Raw genomic sequence first — 21,549 nt, forward strand, 5'->3', positions numbered from 1 at the left:
TAAATATATGAAAAGAAAATCTTTATTAAACTTTTGAGGTAATAAAAAAATCACAAAGTTACATAAATAACATTTTTGTCATTGCTGATGGAGGTTTTGTACATGTGAAGTGGAACAATATCCAAATGTAGATGTCATAAAGTGCAACTATAGGGCTTGTATAGATGTTTTCATTCGTTTCTTCCCTTTCTTGTGAGTTTTCAGTAGTTTTGTCAATCAAGTAGGCTACTAATGAAGCGTTGTCTAGAACTAACCATCATCCATAAGGCCTATCTATTTGGTTCTTTCAGTGTCTACTAAAACACAGACAGATAAATGATGATTGATCAGAATGTCACAGTTTCTAAGTCAATCCAGCAAAGCCATCAGCGTCCTCCAGTCTGTGCGTCTTCCATGTCGCTGAAATGGGACGATTCGCCATCACTCGCATTGGACGTGACATCATTTTTCTCGGGAACAAAATTAGAAGAAGGTGCGTCCAATGCGTAAGGGATGCTGGTCCTCAAAGTCTGAGCTGAACTCCTGGGACCATGGTTCCCATGGTTACCAGACGCGCCGCATCCGTCCCGCAGATCAATGCACTCCGACTGCACGACACCTTCCAACAACTCGGACAGTTCAGTGATGTAAATCTGCGCCATCTGAAGGGTGTCATACTTAGACAATTTTTTCTCGTTCTCCAAAGAAGGAATGACGCTCCTCAGTTTGTCAAATGCTCGGTTCAATCCGTGCATCCGCCGTCTTTCTCTGGCGTTGGCGGCCACACGTCTGTGTCTCTGAGGTCCGGTGAGATTGTGTCTGGTCCCATCATGTCCTTCAAATCTTCCCAGATCGGATTCCGCTGTCAAAGGACTGCTAGCTCCGGACATGTACTTGTCTATGGCGGCATCCACCGACGTGTGTGCGTAGTGGTCACCTGAGGGCGAGTACGCAGGGGACGCGGAGGTCATCCAGGCCCGTGGGTCACTGCGGGTCAACCGCGAATGTTCAGAGAGGGTGAACTCCTCCGGTCGTTGGCGAAATTTCCCATCTGACCAGTGCAGATGTTTGGCTTTTGCTGTCATTTCCGGTATAATGTGCTAAAATAAAGTATGGAGAAAGCTGAACTCGAGCTGACTGTCTAGGGTGAGCCCTTTAACTTCAGACAGGATGCCTTATAGTGGCATCACCTCCTGTCTCTCCTCCCCTCAGTGCTCCTGTTGAGTGGCCACAGCCAATAGAAAAGCTCCTCAAACTTCCATAGAATAAAGAATAAAGAGTTGTTGTTTCCTCCCCTCACGTCAATCCTCCTGGAGTGATGGAAGATATTTTCCAAAGAATGATTGTCATTTATTTTATAGCCCTACATTTAGATACGTGAATTAAAATACAGGCTACAATTATATATGTAACGTAGGCCTATATTAACCATAATTTATTTTATACTTTTAGCCTGCATATTTTGTGATGTCTGGTGTTTTGTTCATATATTTTTACAACTTTAAATTAGCCTAACAAAACATAATCAGCGTTTAAATGATTTTGCATCGATTTTGAAAATTTAGAAATAAAACCCAAATGTCAAACTTCCAGGGACTTGATCCAAAATCCTTATCCACTTTATTCAAGATAAGCAACGGAATTGGCATCCAATAAAATCCAGCAAGAAACTTGCATAGCAGCGTCAAATTTCTTCTCAAATAAACTGTAAAGCTTGCAGCAATAAAACGAGCAGGTGGAAAGCAGATTGTGAGGCGCACCTGTCGTCAGAGAAGTCCAGGAAAACTGATAAGTGTCTTCAGACTCATCATAAATCATTTAGCAATGAAGCAAAACAATATTTGGACAAATCATAGGTGGAGTACTATTGAAGTAGCCAAACGAAACGGCCATGAAAAAAAAATGCAATTAGGCTATTGCTGCTTATATTAGCCTATCATCAGCTAACAGTCTACTTACAGCCTAAAACATAGTTTTTCTTTTAAAATTTGCTAAAATTAGGCTACATAAAAGTGATAAACCGCAGCATTTATGTTGTGTCGATATAAGGGTCTAATTCTGAATTATACGAAAACTACTCTGTTGCTATTATACCTCGTCAGGCGAAAGGGTCTTCTGTTCACATATTTAGATAACTTATCACCTTTGTGGTTACTGAAACATTTCAAATGCATTTAGACGCCTTCATTATATTTTAAACAGCTATAGCTGTATATATACTTCTTTCTCAGACAATAACAACACCACAGGCTATATATAACGTCCAAGTCAACGTCTTTTGGACACGAGACTGTTTTGTTCAAATGAGGTGATGGAGAGAGAGAGAGATAGCGCGCGCGCGTGATGACAGTGGCGGCACCTCTGAGGCTGCTAGTCATGAGGGTTGAATAGTAGCAAACTTCAGCCCAGTCAGCTGTTGTCCCCTGGCACCCGTCTCACAGTCAGAGGCCGAACACTAACGTCTCCCATATGCTGCGATGCGTCCAGGGATAGTTTAACAGCATCATCGTTTTAATTTACAGCGGCCAGCAGGCTACTCCTCTTCCCGCCTCATGCGCATGCAGTCCTTACAAGATGTATGAAAACTATTATTAAGCCACAGAAAAAAATACATAATGCCCTTTCACAGCAAGAACCATAACTTTACAGATAAAGATATTATATTAGCCTCGACACCAATAAATAAATTGTTTCGTTAATTAAAAGTTATTGGGTGGATTTGATCGATCATCAGATGGAAAACAACGATTCTTTGTCGTTATCATTATAACTGTGATGTGGATTCCTTAGGCTATTCTCAAAGACATAGAAATCTAAAAACTTTATGGTTATAGTTTTCGTTCTTGATGTGAACTTATAGGCTACTAAATATTTTTTCATTATTATGATTATTATTTTTGTGTATTTACCTAAGTAGCATATCTCATGTAGGCTAGCAGCATCTAAATCTAGCCTACTGCTTTTATCAAAGTTTATTTTTGAAGATAAGTTACCTACATTTTGTTTCTGTAGCCTATTTGTTCAATTCAGTCTTTTTTTTTATTTATAAACAAGTGCACCATGTAACCTAAAATCTGCCTCGACTTCTAAATTCTAAATAGGCTATCTAAGTTTAATTTTGAAAATAGGTAGGCCTAGATACATTTTGTTTAATATCTGTAATTTGTTCCTTATTTATGCTCGTTTTGGTGACATTGTTGGAAAATAACACAGCAACTGTATTGAATATTTTTAAGGGAGAATATGGCAGCCAAAATAGGCTACAGAAAAGCAGACCTACATTTGCTGAACAAAGAAACGTCAAAACAGATGCACAATAGAAAGTAAAAACATGCTAGAACTAGGCTACTCAGTTTTATCTGAACAGGCAATTATTTTCTGAAACTATAAAGGTCTGGAATTCCTCTCGGCCGCTCTGTTGGTGTGTGTGTTTGGAGACAGGCGGTAGATGTTAAATGTTGGTAAGGAAATCAGCGTGACCTGCTGGCCAGTCATCGGGTTAATGAGGCTTGCGCGAGCTGAATAAATGGGCACGCTCTCAGTCCAGGGGTTCTCCATTCATTTTTTACATGAATATTTAATTCTCGCTACCCTACTGCCAGCGCAACAGCCTGCAGCCCTGAGCAGACAGGGACACACTCCCCATCTGCTGTAGGCCCTGAGACGGGGGGCGGCGGCGGAGGACCGCGGAAGGTGTTGCGAGCACATCAAAGGTCAGTTTATGAGCCCCCATGGCGTCATAGTTATAGATGCACGTGTTTAGTCACGTTTAAAAAATATAATAACAATAAACCAACCTTGGGTCTACAGAATCGTCCAACTCTAAATGTTGAAAATTCATTATTACTATAACAATTAGAAGTGTTTATCCTGAATTTTTTGAGGTGCAAACGCAAACCACTTTGTTTGTTATGCGCTTCGTCAAACATCAGTTTACAGATTTTTTATAAGCTTGGTTTTTGGTAAACTACCTCATTAATTAAAATATACAGCCAATGCTATTTTGTCAACGCTATGCAACCTTCAGGCTTGGGATCTTCGTTCGTGAGCATCTTTTTAAGGTGAAAATATGCGCTAAGACAAACTTGAAAGTGTGCGGGCTAAATATAGCACAGGTGCATAGCCTACTGTAGTAGGCAACAAAACTCCAGGAGTAGCTATAGAGCGTGAAACGATGGATCCTTTCTTTGGAACTCAGTCAAGCGCGGGTGAATGATCCTCGTTTGACCGGGGGCGCGCGTGCATCGCCTGTTTTTCTCTAGTTAATTAAAGACCTGCCGAGATCGAACGCTTCCACTTTTCACACAATAGACAATATCACAGGGAAACAGTGAAAATCGCTCGGTCTATCTCTACACCGCCCTTGATCTCAGCCCCATGTAATTATTCCAATTCAGCCCGAGGTACGGACGTGCTTCTTTAGATACTGACTTGTCACTCCAAATCTAATTTAGGGGTTTACCCGCAAATTAAGCAAATTAGCGGCCTCATTAATTTTGGGAAGGGAAGTAATACTGTGTTGAGCCTAAGGGCTCATTAAAATCCACAGTATATTTAGATGGATCAATGCAATCAATGATACAGTAACCATTCAATGCAGTTGTTCCATGTCTCCGTTATTTGTGAAACGTTAATATTTACAAAAAATCCGGAGACAGATAGTTGGTGACAAAATGGTGTTGTCACCATTTCTGTTTTTAACCTTTGAATCAAAAGTTTTATTAGCCTACACAAAAGTGTGTTTTCTCTGTAAGTAGCTATACTTTGCCTAGGTTATTATTTTTTGTCAATCTTTCTAAATGTTGGTGTCAGTAAGATGTATTGTTAGTATTACTATAATTATTATTAGCCTATTATTAGGATTAACACGTCTCTTATGCTCACCAAGGCATCATTTATTTGATAAACAAACAAACAGATAAATAAACAAAAACAAACAGTAATAGGCTTTGAGGAATTGTTACAACTTAAAGTAACTTTTTTTTTCAGCAGCCATTAGGTCTTAGGAATTTTTTTCCCCCTCTGTGTTGAAAGCTATGCTGCTTCATATTTTTGGGGAAACCACAATACACTCTGTGATGAATAAAATGTTTAAAGGAACATTTTTTTGTAATGATTTAAAAGTCTGTACTGTCACTTTTGATGCATCCTTGCTAAATAAAAATAATTTATTTTATAAGGTAGAACAGTTGTTGAAGATGGATTACTGAAAGTTATTATACAGTGTTATGGTAGTCTGAAAGTCAATAACTCAACAGCCAGTAAAGATGTACAGTTTGACGTGTCACGATGGCATATGGAGAGCGAGAGGCGTGTGGCACACTCATGACCCTGGGCAAACAATTCAGCAGTGACACCCATAATACAATAACTCCAAATAACTTTGCTTTCACAACACACATGTGTCTTGTGACTGAGGTCTGCACATAATCCACACATCAATATTTTATATAATCGACAAGTCTTTTTTAAAATATTTTTTAAATGACATGTGGCTACAAACAACAGAGGAGAGCTTGTTTCAAAAACAAGACCAGGCAAGTCCTCTCTAGAAATATAGTTACTGTATATTAGCTATATACTGATTATAAAGCTAATAATAAGAATACAGGTAATAATAGTAGCCTAGATAATCTTGTAGGCTACTAACAACAACAACAACAAAAAACATGCCTAGCCTTTTTATCATAGGAAGTACATTGGTTTATGTCTAGTTTTGTTTCCCTTTGGTATATTTAGGTATTAGCAATCGAAAAATAGAACCAATTAAAGTTTGTATTATTTTCATGTACTAATATGGATCGCCTCTGGTGTTGAATGGTTTCAAATGGGTATGGTGCTTTCTCCACACTCCTACAGATGGCAGTAATGTACTGTCTAGAGTCTAGACATAGCAGAGAGCTTGGAACTTCTGAAACCCTTGGACACGGTGAACTTTACATTGCGAACATGCCTCAGAGATTTTTTTACATTTTATTTAGTCAAGGAGCTGGGCCATTAGGAAAGGAAAATAAAAACATCCCAGTCCTAATGGGTCTGAATGATCAGTCCATTTTTTTTTATTTTTTTTTATTAGATTTACTAAATACCATATAAAGCATTCTGCCCCAAAGTTTTGTTTGTTCTTCAAGCTAATTAGTTCAACAGACCCAACATGGTCCAAACAGATAACACGCAAAAGGCCCACCTATTTGTTCTGAGGTTTATAAATTCTTGCCAAGTCCGACCAGCTGGCATTTCATTGAACTGTGCCCACTCGTTATTCGGCGAAGAGGAAAATGATCTGCATGAGTGGTCTCTGTCCCTTCAGTGACATCAACATTGAGCAACACGCATGCGTAAAACAATCTCCAATCGTTCGGGCATGTGCGCGTGCGCGCTTATGTGGCTGAGAAAAGTCGAGAACACGACACTGGTCAGGTTCTTCAAATCAGTTTCTTCAAATCTTCCTGTCACTATTTGGAATTAATAATCAATCAGCTTATATTATAAAATACATTCACAATACATTTCAGAAATACATTACATAAAACCAACAAGGATTCCCATTGACAGTAAAATATTTTAGTAGAACAATTATACTTTGCTATATAGGTTACAGAAATAAAACATAGTCTTAATTTACTTTTTTGAAACTTTTAAAAGTATATGCAGTTTTTTCATTATCTATTTTAAGTGTAAGATACATGTGGTGACAAATATGAGATCACTTGGCTTATGTTTCAGATCAACAGAGGGCAGTAGTGCTCCACTTTGTTGATGTTTTATGGCAAGTTTCTTCCTTACTGTCTATCTTCTTTTTTTTTTTCTTTTTTTTTTTCGTTTTGCAATTGCCCTTAGTAACCCCAGTAATTAAATTCATGGTGAGAGAAATGTCATGACGTCCCGGTGTTTCAAACTTAAATTCCTGATCAGTGAAGACTCTCAAAAATGCCCCCATGTCATACCCCTTTAGTGTTTCAAACATGTCCCTGTCTGTTTAGTTTTTCCTGTATTTGTCTTAATTTCTGTTCACCATCGGTTTATTTAGTAACCTCATTAAGATCACCTGCTTTGCTGTGGAGTTTCACAGGAGGTGCAATTAGCTGTAATGCAAACTAATTCGATATCAAATGAAGCTTGATTCTATGTTTAGTTCGCCGACAGTGATTTACTTAAGGGAAAATATATTTCCTTTAAGTCATGCAACAATAGATACATTTCTCATAATTGAGACATTATAAGAAGAGATTTAACAATCTAATCAGTAACATTAAAGTGACATTCACAGTTTGCATGAAAGCGTCTCTCTCGGCACACTGTATTTGATTGAGAGGAAGGTGAGGCGTCTGCGAAAGGCACGTCTTTCACCACCATTTATCTGGTAGTTTTGCTTATCGCGGTGACATCACCAATCAATAACTCCTGTTCTGAGAAAAAGTCAACAAAAAGGCTGCTGATTAAATCAGTGACAGACTCCTTTCAAGGTCCTGATGGAATGAGAAAACACAGGAAGCTGGATGCACCATGTCTGGATATCCTCTCCTGAACATTCTGTAAACTTCATATGATTTGGGCAGCGTGTGTCAACAGGAATAAACATTGTAGGTTGTTGCAGGGATATGGATGTTTCAGACTGACTCTTTTTTTTAAATTTGTTTCAATACCATGTTTACATCCTCCATCAGTGTGGTCTTGTCTTAAGCTGTCTTAGGTTGCTGCAGGCAGCTGGAAGGGGAGTATAAGGCAGGCTGTGCTCCCCTTGGGAAAGGTTCTGGTTCAAGAGAGATGATTTTGCAATCACACTCTGATCATTGAGCCATTGCTTATGTGAGTTATGGCAAAATGGATCACGGGGACTCATAAAGACTTTCATGAGCACTGACTCAATCCTCCTTTACTGTTTTGGTTCCCTCTTTAACTCTATCCTTCGTTTTTTCCCTCTTGCTCTGGTGCTTTAGTTCCTCAAAAGGCCCTTTTGTTTTTAACCAGATTCTTTTTTGCTTTCATGGATCATCCCCTTTATCTTTCTGATCTCTTGTTTCCATCTCTATACCTCTCTCTCTCTGCAGATGCTCCTGGCTGAGAGAGGGCTTCTGAAGGGCAAATGTAAAGCCCAGTGAGCTGCTGTCAGCCTTGCTGCAGGGGGAGATGTTGAAGAACGCCAGAGCAGAGACGTCCCACTCCTCGTCCCATTGTTCCTGTCACTTCACTCCCGGTAATTAATATCTCCCGTTAAATACAGACACTGTAAATCATAACATGGCCATTATATCTATGGGGAGCCGTCATGCCTCAACTGCAGACTTTGATTCATGAGTCTTAGATCATTTGACCCAGGTTAAATACATATTTGATGAGTGTAAATAGGAGACTACATCCCTGGACTTTCACACAAAGCTTTCTATGACCTTGCACACTTGTTGCTAATGAATTAGAGCGATTAGCACGATTAGAAGGTTTGATAGCACTGAACTCTATGTCTATCGATTTATTCTTTCTTTCTTTAGAATTAACTTTCGAATGAGCATAAATGAACATGGAATAATACAAGCCTTCCCGTAAAGATTTATGTTCTCTCATTGTTTGGAGGCGAAATCACAGCATGCTACAAGCCCACAAGGCCAAATCTCATTGTCCCATGGTAGAAAGAACTCCCAACCTTCACCCGAGCTGCAAAATTTGTGAGCACTTGACTAACTAACAAGCCTCTTTGGACTTTGAATAGAAACAAGGATTTAAAAAGTACTTGAAAACACAATCTGCACCAAGAAATCACAATTGTCAGTGACAACAATCTAATAAATTCCAGATGGACAAAATCAAGTCCTTCCCTATGTTTTTTTTCTGGTCCGAGAAGCTGTTTCACTCAAATATTCATCACATTAGGGAAGAAAAGATGGTCACAACTTCTGATTCTTACGACTTTAAGGAAAATGTTTAGTGGGCAATCAGATAGCAGTGTAAATGGGGGTTGGGTGGCAGTATAGTATAGCGCAAGGTGCTGCTTGGAAGAAGTCACCCGCAGAGGTGGGTAGTAACGAGTTACATTTACTTCGTTACATTTACTTGAGTAATTTTTCGGGGTAACGAATACTTTTCGGAGTATATTTAAAGATGGGTACTTTATACTCTTACTTGAGTACATTTTTTGAGAAAAATCTGTACTTTTACTTCGTTACTGTGGGCGACGCCCCTCTCGTTACTTTATCTTAATGCAATAAATGCTTCAGTTTATTCCAAACGCGCCGTCTACTTTTCTCTCGACAATGAGCGATGCCCATTCGCGAATGATTCATTCTTTTGAGTCAACTCTGTTCAAAGGCTTGATCAAACCAATTGGCAAACGAGTGAATTGGTTCATGAATCAGTTTGAAGGAGTCGTTCAGTTCCCTGGAGAAACGCGCTGAGCGTCTGAAGCGGTTCACTCAGAGTTGTAACGTTTAAGATCATCAGCAGCGTTGAAAACGGGGCTATGGAACTGCACTGAATTGAAAGCTAATCTGCAAAGGCTATTCTTTGCTTGCGATGGAGATCCTTATTAGATGAACGCGTGTGCTGTCTACTGTTTAACAGGTAATAACTTGGGCTACATTCGATTACAGTACACGATACCACTGTGACATTAGTTTGTTGTACGTGTGTGGCTTATAACAGGTTGAATGCAGCTTCCAAAAGACAAAGAATAGCCGATTAAGATTTTATTAATTTTAATACAATCACACCAGTGCGAGTACGTTCAGCAAGTCATATCATCAGCTGCTAAATTCAGATCTGTGATCGCTTGCTGGCGCTGAGCCAGAGACAGACGCGTTTTTACAGCGCTGCGCATTAACCAATCACACACGGTTCTGTTGAGCTTTTGAATGCATTGGCCAATCAGAGGTGTTCCGATGAGTCATCGCTGAAATGCCGGTGCTTCCTTCACTCGCTCACTCACTGAATACCTTTCTGGCGAATTCTCTCGTCAGAAACAACAAAGTGCAGATGTGTGTACGAATCTATAATTAAGATATTGATTTCACAGTGTTAACAGTTTCAGTGATTTTAATGGTAGTTTCTGAGAGTGAATGAAATCTAGACTGTCAGTGAAAATTATGTTTAATAATGTAAATGTTATTTGCTCTCTTTCTGAACAATGAAAGATTAGTAGCAATATTTATATCACATTAACTTTCAATGTTAAATTCACATTTAAAATAAAGTCAGTCGTATTAAAAATATGTTATGGCATGACACCTATATTTGTTACTTAAATAAACAGACAGGGTTTTATAATAAATTACATAAATTGGATTAAAGGCTGATGAAATATATACATTTATACACACACACATACATTACATACATTTTTTGTCTATATATCTATATAAAAAAAGGCTCCGTATATATGACCCAAAGTAACTAGTAACTAACTACTTGAGTAGATTTTTTATCCGATACTCTTTTACTCTTACTCAAGTAACTATTCAAGGCTAGTACTTTTACTTTTACTTGAGTAAATATTTCTAGAATTACTTTTACTTTTACTTGAGTAAAGTTTTTGGGTACTCTACCCACCTCTGGTCACCCGCTGGGACACAATTCATTTCCGATGAACGTTGGAGGTGGAATGAAGAGTGGGCTCAATCCCATTAAACTGCAGCGAAGGAGCAAAAGAAAAGTGGAGTGCGGGAAAACATGCTGCTTGTGCCAAGATCCGCCCCTGTGCACGATGGATGAGAATGTGAGCTCATAGACATTAATAAATGTGTAGGTTTCTTTGGCTTCTTTGGATCAGTTGCTTTGGCTCATTTTTAAAAAAACAATGTTAACATTCTCTAAACTGTAAGTGCAACTGTTTTATGGGACATCCCAACTGCGTTGCATGTCTGAAATAGTAGTAGCCTAACTCACCAAAAACATTTCAAAACCTATTGTGTCAGTAAATTGGCCAATGCCAGATTTTCTTATTTCTTTATTTTTATGTAAGCTGCCCTGGTCAAATGTTTAGATATTTTTTATACCATGTCAACACTTGAACATTTTTTTTTTACTACTTTTTTGTTGACATCGACAATGTAGAAATATTTAAGTTCTTCTTGCTCAAGGTTATTGTGCATCACACTGAGCTTTTTTACATAGGTTACAGATTTCAACATTAGGTAAAAGTTTACAGGGAAAAGTCAGAATTGTAGCACATACAAAGTAAGGCCATAAAAAAGCCAACATTTTTCAATTTAACAAACATCGCAAACATTCCATGTCATAGATATAACATAGATGAAATATTCATAAATTAATGGATTATTTTGGATTATTTTGCATGTGATGGCTCACTGAAAGAATATTTAGAAGTGGAGAGTTGTCAGTCTCACTCTCACCGAGGGTCAGCAAGCCATATGCATTTAGTTCTTTAGCGAACTGTAAACACATCCTTTTACATGCATGCTGAACTGTGCAGTTTGCTTCAATAAATTCACAGAAATAATGGTTAAGAGAACTCAACTAATTTTTGAGCAAAAAGAAAACAAACTAACAAACAAATAAATGAGACAAAGCAGTTGAGAAAAATCTCAGAAAATCTATAAAAATCACAGAACGCATCTGAGAAGGAAATATATGAAATATATTGCAATTATGTATCTACCATAATTTTAAGGTACCGTAAGGCAGGTGCGGCCATCTGTAAATAAAATGTGCGAGGATTCAGGTGTTATCTGTTTCCAATTATTCCAGCTGCACAAAAGCTGGCCTTTATGCTGAATGCTATTTGCTAACTATTTGCATACTTGTTCGTAGCACAATTAGTTTTCACAATTTATTGCCCTTTGTTATTCTTCTAGTTATTTATAGTGGCTAATAAATCAGATGTCGCGCACATTCACAGAAAATAGCTTACTTCAACGTTGAAAAATAAGGTGGATATAGTCATACAGATAAATAGGCATAGAAAAAAGTTTTTTTTTTTTACTTCATTCTAAACACAGGCTTAGAAAAAAGCCTCTGAACAAAAGGTACAAAAGCTGTCACTGGGGTTGTACCTTTTCAAAAGGCACACCTTTTACCTAAAAAGTCCATATTGGTACCTTAAAGGTACATATTAGTACCTAAAGTGTACATATTAGTACAATAGTGTACCTTTTGAAAAGGCTTTTGGACCTTTTTGTCTACTAAGTGTAGCTACTGCATACCCATTTACAAAAGGTTCCAAGGCAGTTGGTGTGTGTGTAAGTGAATGTTTAACATCATGATTTGCTACTTTGTTGTTTGTCACGACCAGTAAATCAAGACAACTGGCTATGTTCATTAAATGCATTAAATTGCAATAAATCTACTATAGGCTTACGAAACACTTTTAAGAGCACCGACAACAACTAAGTGCCTAGTGAATACCCTGCTTCATTTGTGTTCATAAAGCGCACAATGTGTTGATAAAGTAAGCGTAGGCATTACAATGAAGCACTCAGTGATATTTGTAAGAAACAAGAGACACTTTTGATTCATAAGTGAGGGCCTATTCTAAAACCCTCCTTAAAAATGAATCTATGATGAGAAGATGCCTCACATTTTTTCATTAATCTTTATTTATGAGGCTTATGCTGAGAAATGCAGAACTCATCTTCAAGTGTCTTATTGCTCTTGATCATCTTCTGTACTGTGTAACGCGCGTAACCTTTTGGCAGCTGCAGAGAAGTCGATAACAATAAGTATACAGTTACAGTCCTCTAGTGGTCCAAAACCACTTCCAACCGAGTCTTAATTACTCATAACACTTCTGCAAGGCCAAAGACAGCTCCGTGTAGCTGTAGTCTCTTATCACTCCTTCCGTCTTATTTAACTACCGATGTTTTCATCCTTACGGGCAGCGCACACTGCTGCCGAAACACAACAAATCTGAGTGATTGGACATTTAATTTTAACTCAGCTGTTTGCTTTATGTTCCCTATAGTAGTGAAATTACCCATGGCATGATTGTGATTGCACAGTGTCTTTGTGTGTGTGTGTGTGTGTGTGTGTGTGTGTGTTATTGTGCATGACTACCCAGTGATGGCACATGTTGATGAATTATTTACCCACCATCTTGTCTTTTTAAACCCACATGTTGTTGTTTTTATTCTAAGGAACACAAAAGGATCTAAAATTAATTTAAATTTCACTCTCTTCTTCACCCTAAAATGCTATCATATGGATTAAAAAAATTGGAAAATAGTGCACAAGTTGAATAGGGCACTTTTATGGTTTTATTTTCAATTTCATAAAGCCACATACACAGATATCTGTCTGTCTGTCTGTGACCCTGGACCACAAAATCGGTCATAAGGGTAATTTTTTTTTTAAAATTGACATTCCATCGATGTATAATTTGTTAGGATAGTACAATATTTGGCTAAGATATATAACTATTTGAAACTCTGGAATTGTATATATATATATATATATATATATATATATATATATATATATATATATATATATATATATATATATATATATATAACATTTTTAAATTAAATTAAACTAAATTAAATATATATATTAAAATTTTATTAAGTTTAATTTAATTTAAAAATTAATTTAAAAATTAAATATATATATATATATATATATATATATGTATACATTTTATTTAGCTTAACTAAATTTAGTTTAATGTATATATATATATATATATATATATATATATATATATATATATATATATATATATGTGTGTGTGTGTGTGTGTAAATAGATAGATATTACAACCTTACCTTTTCAATGAGAAATTACACTTATTGTCATTAAATAAATGTATTTGATTTTCTAAAAACTTTTTTTTTTAATAATAATTAATTTTACTTTCGGGTATGAATTGCAATCTGCATCCTGTTTTCTTACCTCAGTTTAATTTCAATTGAAATTCAGGAATTTAACAATGTCATTTATTGTCATTCAAAATTGTGCAAATCCTTGATAGACCAACAGTGAGGCTAAGTAAATAATGAATTAGAATTTCTCAAAATATTCCTCTGATAGTGGAGTTGAAAGAAAACACTTTCATCTTATCTGAACTTTTCAAACATAGCAGTTGCACAAATCTAAGCAGCGAAGCGATAGCATGCTGGGCCCTGGTGTGTTACTACGAGAGAAGGCATGGACAGGACAGGACCGCAGCCAGGAGGCAGAGATGAGGAGCACATCTCCACCATCACCTTTAAAATGCATGAGAGCTTCCCCAATGACTTGCGTTCCGTGCCACGCCGCATGACTAATACTGCCTGGAAGTCACTGTCTCCTCACCCGTTTTCCTTGAGCTGAATTAATTGGCTGTCTCAAGCACACATGCACGCAAACTAGATCCCCAAAAAACAGCCCTCCTTAAAGTCAGTGCCTTTAAATAGAATAATTAAACCAGAGGGAGCATTAGTTAACTAGCAGCATTTGAGAGAGTGGCTGTTGTGGATATTTCGGGTTGGCCACACATTCAGTTGGGTCCTTTATGTAAAACATAATTTTACGGATGAGCAGGGTTACATTAGGGGAGTGAGACATCGTCACTAGTTTTAGTGGTAATGGACTTGTAGAATAACGTCTGTGTGTGTATCAGTGGTGTCAAGGGTGAGGAGGAATGTTACTGAGACAGTGAGTGCAGGAGTCTGAATTTTTTGAATGGTGCTGCTAAATTCTTAAATAGGATACATACATATTTAAGGCTTCGCAGGAGTCAAGGGGTCTTTGCTATCAATTTGAAGTTCTTTCAGATTTCAACATGAAAATAAGAAGTTTGAGCATCTGCACAGAACTTTGTTCTATTTTATATTACTCTTTGTTCCATTTTATATCGCCACGCTGTGTGTCTCATTCAACTTTAAGCATTGCATCAGTACATGCATAAATATGTTTCCTGCTGAATGCAGCATTGTTTTCCAACAGGATTTCATACTACACGGCACTGTTGAGTCACTCCGTTTGAAATCCGAATGTGCTGAAAGCTTCTTGATAAATGTAGAGCGCAGGTAAACGGAGATCGTGCTCTGTGGTAAATTCGGCAAAACCACTTTGAAGATATTTTGTCTGGTCTTTGCATAGGGGTGTAGTCATCACTGCAGGGAGAGAAGTATTCAAATTCGGAAACCTCAGCTCAAAGGAGAAAGAGACCCCTGTGTGCTTGTGCTTTGAGTCATATGTAAAACCCTTCCGCGCAGTCGTGATTGTGGGATGGGAGAGTGGATACTGTTAAAACCTGATATCAACCTAAGCAGTGCTGTTTGTTGATCTTCTGAATTGAAGAGGCAAAGTTTCTTCTCTGCATGCGTGTTTTTTTTTTTTTTTTTTGTCCAGTATAAATTTATGCTGCAGTTCCACCTGATTTTAAAGACATTCACAGCATGTGAAATTTTTTAAATGTGTGTTTTTAAAAGATTAGTTCAGAAATTTACTGTTAATTTACTCGCCCCCATGTCATACAACATGCTTTCATGCTTCAGTCGAAAGGTTTCTGAGGAAGAAATTCCAAAGTTTTACTCTATATAGGGGTTGGGTAGTTACTCTAAAAAGTATTTAATTGCTAGTTACTAATTACATCTTCAATGGTGTAATTAAATTACTGTACAAATTACTCTCTCCAAAAGTATTTAATAACTTATTACTAATTACTAATTAAATAATATACCTTGACAAGTTAATGATACAAGGATAAACATGAAACACTTCTTTTAATTCTTTCAAGTAACTACGTAAATTATTACTATTATTACACTTTAGATTAAGGTCAAATTTTCGCTATTAACTAATTATTCATTAAAACTTTTGCCTCCCAACTGCTTATTAATACTTAGTGAAGTAGTTGTTTATTTTAAGAATTGGGTAGTATTAAGGATTTAGATTAAGGTCTTGCAGAATAAGATATTAATATGTGCTTTTTAAGTAATAATAAACAGCCAATATCCCTAATTACTACAAAATCACTTAGTAATTAGTTTCGCCCAACACTGCTCTACACGATCTATAACAATATACCTTTTAACCACAAATTATAATAACTCATGTCGATTCATTAACCACTCTGGGATGCATTTCCAAAAAGCATTGTAAGCCTAAGTAGATCTACGTAGGCTTGTGATGTTTTGGGAAACGGAGCCTTTGTAGATTCAGTTCAGTGAAGGATTCATCAGACTGATTCATACTGGTTTAAGAGTGGTTTGTGAATAAGATAATCTGTCCCTGAATCAGCCTCCATTGGTAGTGCTTAATGTTTTTGATTTACTGAAAGAACCAGTTCATAAGAGTCGTTTATCAGACTCTGCTGGTAGTTGTGCATTAATGCATTAACAGCCTAATTAGCCAACTACAGAAAGGCTGTCACCAGATGTTTTACCGGCATTTTGATATATTATTTTTTATGTTTTTAAAGTAATATTAATATATATTTTTTATTTGTATTTATAGGAGGCACTGCCTTCCTTACCTTCAGAGTCTAAATACACAGGACCCACAATTCTTCACACTCAGCATCCAGAGCAGCTTCAATCAAATCTTCAACCACTGTTGTGTAATACATTTTGTGAATGTAGGAATAAGACTGATGGAGAGAGAGAGTAAGAATGACAGTGACACATCTCTGAGGAAAAAGAAAGCCTTCCCTTTTTCCTCATACCCGGAAACTAAATATAAGTCACTACTTTCCCTTACTGCTTTCATCCATGTCCAGTTAGCAGACTGGCGAGAGGTGCTCCAAAAACATGAGAGGGAAAGTGTTTTTTTGGGCATATGCTGAGAGCTAAGGCTAATTTAGGGGCCATTATTTAGCCTGGCCAGACATTGTCCACATCTATAGTCCCCAGCGTGACTGGCTGTCTGCACTGCGATTACAACATCAACACACAGGGCTCGGCCGGTTGTGCAGCAATCACTGTGGAAGCCTTTAACTCATAGGCGGTCCAGACATTGAAGAAAACACATCCCATAATGCACCTCCTAGCTGTGAGCGTTTGAAGGAATGGAGTCCGAACACCAGCAGCCAAACGCAGTTGCCATAGCTGCACCATTACTTATTAGGATTGGCACTTTGTTTTCCACATGGGAGGTAAGAGCACTGCTGCTCTATAGGGCTCTGTTGATTACTGCTGTCTCTCCACTGGGACAGAAAAGAGAAACACACAGAATACAATGAAATGATTCATGAGGAAGTCACTTATAGATTAAAGGTGCTTATAAATCATGTATATTTTCTGTTTTTCTTTTGCTTACAGGTCTGTTTTTAGAGAGAATCTGTGGTGGCAGCTTTAGTTTGGAACAGACAGCTGTGCTATTTTTAAGGCCCTGCAATGATCTGTTTGGAAGGTAGATGCACATCCATAGTTATTATGCAACAAATTTCATTCATCTCTCAGTGTTTCTTATTTTTACATCAGGAAGTGTCCCAGTATTATGGTTTTACTATTGATATCATGAAATTTGGCTTATATCAGTGCTACCTGAATAAATCCTTTTCAGGCTGGTTCATGGCACAACTGGGCTAAATACCTCAGATCAACAACTATAAAACACAAAATCACATATATCACAGATAATGATGCATCCAGCGGACTTGAAACTGATATTTCAGGGTAAATACTTTCGTGAAGTTGCTTTAATTCCATATGTTTTGATTTGGTTTGACAATTTAGCATGTTAAGTTAGCAGAATTGCTTTTAAAGAAAATAATTGAAAATCTAGCCTGTACATTTAATTATGCCCAGACCCTTTAATAGTGTAGGTGAAATAGAAAACAAACAAAAACTGCAAAATCTAATTATGTAGACTGTAAGCAATTGCTAGATGTATATTCAGTGACAGATGAAGCATTATATTCTACAATATATGGACATTTATAGTAACTTTTTAATTGTAATGTTCAAAAAAAAAAAAAAAAAAAAACTTGCCATAGGTTACTCTTTAAGTTATTTTTGTTTAGATTCTTTTCTCACCAACATATTAATATTTTATTATAATAAATTATATGAACAAATTCACACATCAAATATTGACAACTCTAGTTTTGATTTACTGTTACCAAGATCTATATGAACATTTTTCCCATAAGAGAGAATAAAAATCTCACTATCACTTAATGAATATTGTATTTTATAATCCATTCATAATGTCTTGGCACCTTTCTACAAAATGGACTCTTTTTTTTTTTTGTTTGTTTGGTTAAGAAAAATAAAGAAATGCCTCCAGTCCTTTAATTTCCATATATAAATACCAGACCCGTATATCACCTGGATGTCTCTGTCATTTTCTCTCCAAATTCGTCATCTCCAGATAAATATTATTGCCATAATGGCCATGCTTCACATTATCCCTGATTGGCTGTTTGTTTTCTGTTGAATGCTGTTTAATTGACAGAACTGTCTTCAGAACTAATGTCGCCGTGGCAACGTGGAGGTGATTAACAGCGCACGGACAGAGGTTGTTTGTGAAGGGTTGCCGGAATGAGTTTTGGAAAAAAAAAACAAGCTCTAGTTTGTTATAGCGGGATTCTATCGACTGCGTCCCAACCTAATGGGCTTTATAATTAACAGCAGCAATTTTCAGTGAATAGAGGCCCTTCTGTTTACAGTACAGTGAGCTGGAGGAAGACGGGGAGTTGACATTTCTGAAAATGCATTTGATTGATCTTCACCTCCCCACTGTGGGCTGTAGATGAAAAGGGCTAAGTAGATATTTCTCCTCTTTAAAGAGACCCCGTCCTTGTGCCTTTCCATTCAAGGTGGGCTTTAGCGCAGTGAATATCTCATGTTTGGCACTTGTGTGGCACTTGCTTTCATGCCGTGGCATAATCCGTGATCTCAACCTTGTTGGGTGGTATGAGCTTGTAAATTTCCTTTTTTATTATTTATTACTCACCCTTTTCTTTATATAATAAAAGTGTACTGGAACTGTAATCCTCCAAAATAACTGAAAAAAAGTAAATGCTTTAAAATTTAATGTAGTTCGTTTCAAGCTTTTATTTCTATTTTAAATTACATGATAACAGACTAAAATGAATGTTATTACATAAAATTCTGATAATTCCAGTAAATTAATTGATCCAGTTTATGAGCTAGATTCATTCCTGAATAAAAATCAGTTGGCACATTATTAAAAATGTACCTTTTTTTTAAAAAAAATGTCATACCTATATAACATATTCGAACGAATAATAGCAGAATTTTCATATTTGGTTGAACTATTCTTTTGTAAGAAGGTATTTGAGAGGAGATGGAAAAAGAGATTAAAAAGAGTCTAAAAAATAAAAAGTAATCTTCAGACATCAGTGAATATGTCATTTGCACCTATACTGGGTGGCCAGATTGGATGAACAAAGAAAAAAATGTAATATACATTACATTATCACATATATATTTAAAACATATATATATATATATAAAACGTTAATGAGAACGTGTTTTCTTAACTACTATACTATATACTTAATATGGTAAAGAACAAGCATTTTGTCACATACCCAGCTGAAATGGAAAAAAAAGAAGTGATGTTTAAGGTGTCAAAATGATCTTTGTGTCATTTTATCTCATGCTGTCCTGTAATAATTAAATCTCTCATATAATTAGTATGACAGAAGTATGTGTAAATTTCCAATGAGCCTATATTCAACAAATCGTTGGTGCTTGCAAAAGCAAGCATTACTATTGCTGTTGCTCATAGCTTCCTATGTGTTAAACTACAGAAAATTAGCTTGGTATTTCCAAAAACATGAGGTGATTATTAATAATATAATGAATGATTAATTTTTGCCTCTTTCATGTATTACATTGACATATATTGTATATTTCAATTAATTTTCATTTTCTGGAATATGTTGAATTAAATAGTTATCAAATGTATATATTCTAAGTTTTATGCTAGTATTTATTTATGAATAATGAGTTTGACTTTTTGTGGTGCTATGCAGCAAATGGGCTTTGTTAATCATTTTGACAGTGCTGGACTGTCTAATAAGTTGAGGCATCAGACATGATTAGACAAAAGCAAACTTTCCTAAATAAAAATATTCTTTACTTCACACAAATCCATTTTCTTCCATTCAGCATGAAGGCATTTTGTCCCCAAACTCATCAAAATTCCCTGTCATCTCTTGAGGGACTGTTCCCAACTCTTAGATCTGAATTTCTAGCCTTGAGCTGTGTTAGATTGGTCCATTAACAACTCAAATAAACACATACAGACAAACTGATCCTCTGCTCTATGGTTCATTAAAATGGAAAGTAATAAAGACTGCTAATAAGGTGAGTGAGCCAGTACAGAAAAGACCCTCCTTCTCAGTAATGAGCCTATCTGTAGATGCATTGTAGCAAATACCAAAGCTTGCCTTGCAGACCCACAAATCAGATTGAGAACGTTGGTGCTCACATGGAAACTAACGCTTGAACAGTTTGAAGTCTAATGTAAGTAAGGGATAAAGCAAAATAAGCCAGCCAGTAATATTATTTATTTGATTATTTAAATAGCTATTTACAAAAAATAAATAAATTCAAAGCAATTCAGACTTTTTTTCAGACTTTTAATTGCAAGATTGTGCTAGACTGTGCAAGACAATTTTTTGTTTTCTTTTAAACTTCTGTGGAGGCAACAGAAACAGCCCACATGACTATTAATATTGGAAAATATATGCTCGCTGGATGTTGCAGTTGACTAAACAAAATGAATAATTTCAGAAAATCCTGTAATAAGTCAAATTAGCCCATCATTTTTATAGAATTGGTGGATCCTTCATTGTTTAGGACATTTCAGACACAGTCATGCATCATCTATTGATCAAATGTTCTCCTACAATCCTTGGGACAAAATAAATGAGAAAATTGTTGCCAAATTAAGAGTACTTAGGCATAAAATCAATGTGTATATTAAAGGCTCATTTAATTTGGACTTGGAAAAAAAATTAATGCACAAGGATTTTTATCTTTTGATGGCAGACTTGCTTTGTCACACCTGAGCACATTTTGAGACATTGCTGAGATCACGTCTGAAAATGAATATAATGCAGGTCTTGAGGAGAATTAAGGAGAAGTTGCTCTTCATTTAATCTTTTGCTGTCTATAAGAAATAACTGAGATTGTGGATTTTTTCTTTTTTGTTCTTATAGGTCCCCGTGCCCCCTTCTCCCCAAGCAGTCCACCGTCCCATTAGACAACCTTGTCTCACATGGCAGGTGTTTTCTGGAGGATGGGGTGAGGGAATGGCAGCAGAAGGAGTTCTTGTCATGCAGTGCACTTGGCTTTGTCCTCACCATGAACATCAGACGTTATAATCACCTGCCTTCAGTGAACTGCCAATGAAAGGTTGTAATCTAACAATGCCTGCACACCAATTATCCTCTAAATGAAGTTTTGCAAAGCCTCTCCGTCAGCTCCAGGACAGGCTCCTCGAGATGTTTTTGTGAAGTTGTCATAATTCTCATCTTTGAGACTAATGCTACGTGAAGGAAGATGATCGCTTACAGCTAAATGAACATTTTTGCACAGAGGAATTCTTAGAAGGGAAAGTGCCAATAGTATGACAAGTGAGGTTTTAAAATAATTACATACTGATTGCACTGTTCACTGCAATACAAACAGGCGTTTTTACAAAATACAGGTAGTCCTC

General features: G+C 36.6%; 1 protein-coding gene and 1 long non-coding RNA gene across 3 annotated transcripts; one reads left to right on the forward strand and one right to left on the reverse strand.

Moving 5' to 3' along the window:
• Positions 1-4: 4 nt before the first annotated feature.
• On the reverse strand, positions 5-1,140 carry LOC127971550 (transcription factor ATOH1-like). Its single transcript, XM_052574632.1, has one exon. The coding sequence runs from the start codon at positions 1,062-1,064 to the stop codon at positions 366-368; it is 699 nt and encodes a 232-aa protein (XP_052430592.1). The 5' UTR covers positions 1,065-1,140; the 3' UTR covers positions 5-365.
• Positions 1,141-7,660: 6,520 nt separating this feature from the next.
• On the forward strand, positions 7,661-17,451 carry LOC127971552 (uncharacterized). Of its 2 annotated transcripts, none has more exons than XR_008156872.1 (3): positions 7,661-7,788; positions 8,031-8,176; positions 16,369-17,451. It is a non-coding gene; the product is annotated as an uncharacterized LOC127971552 (long non-coding RNA). The 2 variants fall into 2 exon arrangements; XR_008156873.1 differs by lacking the exon at positions 16,369-17,451 and adding an exon at positions 8,469-8,860.
• Positions 17,452-21,549: the final 4,098 nt, after the last annotated feature.

The sequence above is a fragment of the Carassius gibelio genome, chromosome B14, assembly GCF_023724105.1.
Source record: "Carassius gibelio isolate Cgi1373 ecotype wild population from Czech Republic chromosome B14, carGib1.2-hapl.c, whole genome shotgun sequence".
Taxonomy (NCBI): Eukaryota; Metazoa; Chordata; class Actinopteri; order Cypriniformes; family Cyprinidae; genus Carassius; species Carassius gibelio.

Bases quoted from the DNA above. Each gene is read 5' to 3' on its own strand.
- LOC127971550 (XM_052574632.1), bottom strand. From the start codon at position 1,064: ATGACAGCAAAAGCCAAACATCTGCACTGGTCAGATGGGAAATTTCGC.